The sequence below is a fragment of the Salminus brasiliensis genome, chromosome 22, assembly GCF_030463535.1.
Source record: "Salminus brasiliensis chromosome 22, fSalBra1.hap2, whole genome shotgun sequence".
In the NCBI taxonomy this organism is placed as follows: Eukaryota; Metazoa; Chordata; class Actinopteri; order Characiformes; family Bryconidae; genus Salminus; species Salminus brasiliensis.
In genome coordinates, this window is record NC_132899.1 from 29,992,489 (window position 1) to 29,999,745 (window position 7,257).

Genomic DNA, 7,257 nt, shown 5'->3' on the forward strand with positions numbered 1-7,257 from the left:
GTATATCAGCCCAATTGTCCAATACCCGAGCCAGCTATTTTTGTTAGTATCGGAAACGATATCCGATCCCAATATCGAATCAGTGCACCCGTGATAATAACAATAAGTGCTTCAGTGAAAATTCTGATGCAGCTGCTAATAGAACGTATAGGTACTCTAGTCCATTATTTACTGAACACTGGAACACAAGGCCAGGATTTTTCTTATGTAGATGTGCTCTCTCAAACTCCCCCATCTCTCTCACTCTCACGCATGTGCCGTCTCTCCAAATCTCTGTGTTTTGAGTGGTGGATGCTGTTCGGATTTTAAATTGAGCAGTACCAGTGCAGTACCATTAGACTGGCCTCTTTCGAGAGTACCGGGGGCGGTGCACCACCGCTTTGTAATTGGGTGCTGTTGACTGTTTACACCCACATAAAATCTCCACTTTCTCTGCACTACCTACTCAAACCTACAGACATGAACAATCAGACTGTCCAATTCAGTGGCAAGACCAATCAAAATCTCCATTTCAGCTGTGGGGGTGGTCAAACATGGTGGCAGAGCCAATCAAATTCACAATTTCAGCTGCAGGGGTGGTCAATCTCCATGGCAGAGCCAATCAAAGTCTTCACCCACATACAATCTTTACTTTCTCTACACTGCACAGACCTACAGACAGAAAATAAATAAATAAATCAGACTGTCCAATTCTGTGGCAAAGTTCAGCTGTGGGAGTGGTCATATTCATAGGCAGAAGCAATCAAAATCTCCATTTCAGGTGTGGTAGCGGTCATACTCATAGGCAGAACCAATCAAAATCTCTATTTCAGGTGTGGGGGTGGTCAAACATGGTCGCAGATCCAATCAAATTCTCAATTTCAGGTGTGGAACTGGTCACACTCAGAGGCAGAACCAATCAGAATCTTAATTTTAGCTATGGGAGAGATACATGTCTGTGGCAGAACCAATCAGATGCATCATTTCAGCTGTGGGAGTGGTCACACTCAGAGGCAGAGGAAATCAGAATCTCCATTTCCGCTCTGGGGTGGGAAATGTCTGTGGCAGAGCCAATCAGATTTATCATTTCAGCTGTAGGAGTGGTCATACTCTGTTGCAGAACCAATCAGAATCTCCATTTTGACTCTAGAGGTGGTCAAACTCTGTGGCAGAACCAATCAAAACTGCAACTTCAGCTACAGGGTGGTCAAACTCGGTAGCAGAACCAATCAAAACCTTCCTTTTAGAGGAGGGTGGGGACATTCGAGAAAAGGACATTCGCCCAAACAGTCGAATGGTTAGTCTGCTGGGCGATGCGCCTCCAAGTCTGGCTCTAGCCTGACCCCTGGTGACAATCTCTGGTTATCTGAAGTAACTGGCAGCAGCACTCTTCTCCAAATGCCTTCAGCTGTCCGGTGATGCTTTTCTGACGGGCTGTAATTTGAGAAAAATTGAGAAAATTGGTGAAACACAATTCGAAGATACAACATGTTTACTAATGCAGCCCGAATTAGCGAATCTGGACTGGACTGGACCCACTGAGACACTCCAGGTATAATGACATTACCCCACCTCTTCATGCAAAATTCCATTAGAGCACTGCTTAAACCCCCCGTCTGAACCGGATTCGGTTCACCTGGAGAGTTGCTGCAATCTGAAATGTCCACGGCTCGACAAGTCTGTCAGCAATCAAAGTGGAGCAACTCGGACACCAAGGGGAAGTTCCTTCCACCACTTCGCTGCCAGGACAGAAAAGTCGGGTCGAGCCGAGCCGCACTTGCGAAGCTGGAATGGTTGGATGGATAGTCTTCTGACCATCGCCGAGTACGGAGGGGGCTGGTCCACTCTCGGCTTTGTAGGCCAGGCCATGCACTAGCGAATGAGGTGGAGCAGACCTGTATATCCATTTCCGATCTTTATACGTTATTTTTTTTAATACGTCTGATTTGCATCGGGACGCATAGCTTTGGAGCTCCGTTTAAAGCCGGGTCTGCGAGCATCACCCACGTGGGACAGTGTGCGGCTCCCTGAACGTGGCTTTGAAAGCCTGCGACAGCCTCTAGGCACCACTATTAGCGTCACTGTCATTACTGTTCATGAGCCACTTTACATCTGGAGTCAGTAGCAGTTAACCTCACACTGACATTTAAAAAAAGAACTGACATATCAAAAAATAAAAAAAAAAAATCACAATGCATCATTTAGCGGTGCAGAGGCTGGCTTCACAGGGCGAAAGCGTCCTGCGACGTACTTAACGGTTACACATACATGCTAGCTCTGCTAGTCAGCAAGAATAGCGTTTGCCATGTACTGTGCAGCTCTTGCTATACAAAAATACACCTAAAAAGCCATGCAGCTCACGATACAGCAGACTAGCACAGCAAAGCAGGCCAAACGCTGGTAGGGGTAGCATCCGATATACAGCACATAGTATCCACATGGGTTTGACTCTCTGCCCGGGCACACCAAACGAATCGTCCCCGGCGAACTCCAATACTCCGACGATCCCTCCTTTACGTTTAAAGTCGTAAAGGCAGTTACTGGCCATAGTATTTTCTGAACCACTCAGAAGTGAACTGATCTACTTATTTTTGGCCAAGATAACCTTATCTTTCCCACCCCGTCCGACGGGGGCCTTGCTTTAAAATTCCAGCTTCCTCAGAACTGCCTCTGCTAACGATAAAAGCCATTTTCACTGGTACACCACCACTGTGTTATGCATGAATCCCTATCTCCACTGTTTTAATAATAATAATAGTCTGACTGGCTAATTGAATTTTAATGTAGCTTTGTGGTGGGAACAGAGCTGGCAGATATGCCTTTTTAACCTTAAAGTCAATACAGATGAGAATGAAGAGATTAGATTTGAAGCAGATAGTAATAAACGTGGGGGTGTCCTAACTTTTTCCTCACAGGAAAATAGCATTTTAATTGTATTTTTTAATTATTATTTTTTTTTTGCTCAAGTGAAGTGAATGTCCACGTTTTAATGGGGTGACCGAACATTTTCACATAACTATATACAACGAGATACATTTAGTATATATATTAAAAGACATGCATCTCTGAAATGAAATAATCTGAAATTTTATATTATATATTTATTATATTATATATCCTGCCAATGCAGGACCTGTCAAAGGCTTAAAATCACATTATATTTATATTTATATATATATATATATATATATATATATATATATATATATATATATATATATATATATATATGAAATATTATAAGACCTGCATCTTTGAAATAATCAGAATTTACACATTATTCATATATATATATATATATATATATATATATATACACACATATATATTCATAAATATATTATTTTTATATATTTCAAAGATGCAGGTCTTTTAATTGTACTGCCTGCTACCTAACCTAGAAATGGAAATAAATAAAGAAATAAATAGAGTCTGAAAGTTGCTGGTATTGGTGGTTTGATGGCAAAATTAGCGAACTTAGCAAGTAGCTAATACACAGAGCGACATTTTGGTCATGATCAAAAGATATATATGAATAATAGGAGATATTTATTAGATATAATATATTAAACATTATTTACAGTTACTTCAACACACAGTCACCTTAAACTGCACTCGTAGCATATGCAAAAGCTTGGACACGGACTTACTTAGTACAAACCACCTTTTGGCACTTTCCGTTGCCGGCTGGGGTCTTCCTATTCTAGTCATAAGAATTTGCCCTCGCTGCTCCCTGTTGGACAATTTTAAGGCAAGTCTTGGGTCATCTTGCTGCACAGCATGTTTAAGGCCCACCCCTAATTTTCAATGACGTTCGAGTCAGGAGAATATAAAGAGTAGGGCAAGCTTGTCAAAATACAGTTTGCTTAAAATTCAGGCTGAAAGACCAAATTCAATAAATGGTAAATCGCCAATCTGCTAACATCGGCTAGCTTGGTTAGCTAGCTAGCTTGACAATATTCTGCTCAGCCCACTTATAAACCTTTAGACGGGAAAGACCCTGTCTACGACCGAGCGGCTGCTGTTGGACGGACAGAACGCTGACATTCAAGTTCTTCTTTTGTGGTTTTGGACCTGTAGCCCACTCGCTAAGCCAGCCTTCGCTTAGCTAGCTCGACTAGCTACAGATCCACCGAGCATCAGACAGCTCAGTGGAGTTTAACCCACCGTTAAACGACGGGTGTTGAAATGAGACCCAGCCAGGTTTGGATTTGTGGCCAGCCAGCTAGGCTTAGATAGGTTAGCTAGCAGGCTAACAAATAGCGCACGGGCTGTTTTTCAGCTAACTGAGATTCAAAACACCTGTTTAGAGGATAAGGGGGCGGTTGAGGGAGTGTTTTTGGCTGTTTTAAGGCTCATTGAGTTGACTGGTTCATCCAGGTTTGCTTGCTTTCCCTTTCATTCGAACTCGGCATGTCGCTAAACTCTGTCGGCTGACCTATGTGGAGGTCATAGGTAAGGTTTCCTTCTTTTATATATATATATATATATATATATATATATATATATATATATATATATATATATATATATATAGAAGGTTTTCCTTCTCAATAGTAACACTGCCTAGGTGCCCAAATTGTTCACAGCTCATTGTTCATACTACATCCTCACTTCCACAAAGACTTCACTCCAGTCACTTTAGGTCCCGCCTAAACAAAACAAATTCAAATGATTCCAAGCACTCTGAAGGTCTGGTTTTAACTAAGCTAAAATAATGATAAAAGTGAGGACAGCACTGCACACAGTGGTTTTGATTAAGGTTTCATAATTACATCCAAATCTGGCACGGGAGCGTGACTTGCTTATGTGTTTTGCAGAGTTAACTTCTAGTATTTCAATTACAGTCATCTCCAAATGCTTTCCGTGATTAAGGTTCAATTAAAAAGCTATTTAAGAGAAACAACTCTGCCGAAAGTGTTCGCAAGATAATTACAGACATCACCGCAAGCTGCAGAGATAAAAATAAAAAAAAAATAGACATGAAATCTTCACGATTAACCCTTGTGGAGGGAGAAAAAAAATAAATAAATAACACCAATATATGAACCGGAATCCTCTATTACATTAGGAAATTATACTTTAAATAAAATGTAAATGATAACAGGCTGTACAGGCAGGGGGTTAGCGATCTAGGGGAAAGTATAGCCTGCATTTAAACTGAAGTATGGAAATGAAACGTAGAAAAATAGAGATTTTTTACAGCTCTTTTTTCCCCCTGTTCATTTTGCAACACTGATGAAAACAATAAGGTGAGAAAAAAAAGAAATAAAATAAAATAAATAAAAAAACCACCCACTTTCTCTCGGAATAAAAAGAAAAGCCACAGTGGAAGCAGAAGCAGAAAGCTCTTTGTATTGCCAGACGTCCACTGTACGACACTCGAAACTCCTGACAGTGGAACAGAGGGAAGGCGTAAAAGAGAATGAGAGCGGGCCGTGGGCTGCGTTTAGTCATCCACCGGGCTGTTGAACAAGAATACATAACGCATCTGTTCGCGAGTTGAAGCAAGTTTGGAGAGCGGCTAGCGGCTGAAGTGGGTGACCTTCCGCAACAATGGGAGGAGAGGAGCTTCCAATTCGCTCCTCACTGCCAGAAATACAAAGCGCGCGATGGGGTCGAAAAAGGTCATGGGAGCATTCCTGTCCACTGTCAGGTCACTGTGGGTCTGGTCACTTTATTCCCATAAAAATCTGCCTCTTCGGACGTATAACAGCTTATCAAGGCATTAGATACAGAACTTTTTAAAAACTGTTTAAAATAAAGAATTAATTAAGACTCAGACAGGCAGAGAGAGCGCTGTAGAGGGCTAGACAGACAGACAGAGAGAGAGAGCTAGACAGACAGAGAGCGAGCTGTAGAGGGCTAGACAGACAGACAGAGAGAGAGAGCTAGACAGACAGAGAGAGGGCTGTAGAGGGCTAGACAGACAGAGAGCGAGCTGTAGAGGGCTAGACAGACAGAGAGAGAGAGAGAGCTAGACAGACAGAGAGAGGGCTGTAGAGGGCTAGACAGACAGACAGACAGACCGAGAGAGGGCTATAGAGGGCTAGACAGACCGACAGACAGACTGAGAGAGGGCTATAGAGGGCTAGACAGACAGACAGAGAGAGGGCTGTAGAGGGCTAGACAGACAGACAGACAGACAGACAGACAGACAGAGAGAGCGCTAGACAGACAGACAGAGAGCGAGCTGTAGAGGGCTAGACAGACAGACAGAGAGAGAGAGCTGGACAGACAGAGAGCGAGCTGTAGAGGGCTAGACAGACAGACAGAGAGAGAGAGCTAGACAGACAGAGAGAGGGCTGTAGAGGGCTAGACAGACAGAGAGAGAGAGGGCTGTAGAGGGCTAGACAATCAGAGAGAGAGAGAGAGCTTAGACAGACAGAGAGAGGGCTGTAGAGGGCTAGACAGACAGACAGACAGAGAGAGGGCTGTAGAGGGCTAGACAGACAGACAGACAGAGAGAGGGCTGTAGAGGGCTAGACAGACAGACAGACAGAGAGAGGGCTGTAGAGGGCTAGACAGGACAGACAGACAGAGAGAGGGCTGTAGAGGGCTAGACAGACAGACAGAGAGAGGGCTGTAGAGGGCTAGACAGACAGACAGAGAGAGGGCCTGTAGAGAGCTACACAGACAGACAGAGCTGTAGAGGGACAGAGAGAGAGCGCTGTAGAGGGACAGAGAGAGAGAGAGCGCTGTAGAGGGAGAGAGAGAAAGAGAGAGAGCTGTAGAGAGAGAGAGAGAGAGAGAGAGAGAGAGAGAGAGAGAGAGAGGAGAGAGAGGAGAGAGAGAGAGAGAGAGAGCTGTAGAGAGAGAGAGAGAGAGAGGAGAGAGAGAGAGAGAGGAGAGAGAGAGAGCTGTTAGAGAGAGAGAGAGAGAGAGAGAGAGAGAGAGAGAGAGAGAGAGAGAGCGCTGTAGAAGGATACACAGATAGAAAACAGACAAAGGTGCCAAAGCTTTTGTTCAAAAGATGGTTGGTCCAAAAGCTCACCCAATACATTTGGCTAATAGAGCTGTGTCCACAAACTTTTGGCTAAATGTGGGGGTACAGCCAGACAGAGGTTCTGGAGACTCAGTGACACAGTAATACAGTTACTTTGACCGTGACCGAGAGGCAGGGAGGCTTAACATCCGCACAGTGAGAGTGAAGGACCGTGTAAGCAGGTGTAACCCTGATGATGAAGCCAGGATGGCTCACTGTAGGTCTACGGGAAGAATCAGAAGCACTGTAATGAATCACTCTTATTACTTAATAACAGCCTCTAACATTTACAA

General features: G+C 43.6%; 1 protein-coding gene across 1 annotated transcript in view; it reads right to left on the reverse strand.

The window, feature by feature from the left end:
• drosha (drosha ribonuclease III) overlaps positions 1 to 7,257 on the reverse strand; it is a 161,766-nt gene that overhangs the window by 60,563 nt on the left and 93,946 nt on the right. Inside the window, exons 22-23 of the mRNA XM_072667489.1 lie at positions 2,242 to 2,250; positions 1,256 to 1,306 (exon numbers count right to left, since the gene is read on the reverse strand). Coding sequence (XP_072523590.1) covers positions 1,256 to 1,306; positions 2,242 to 2,250 — 60 coding nt within the window. The remainder of the gene's footprint in view (positions 1 to 1,255; positions 1,307 to 2,241; positions 2,251 to 7,257) is intronic.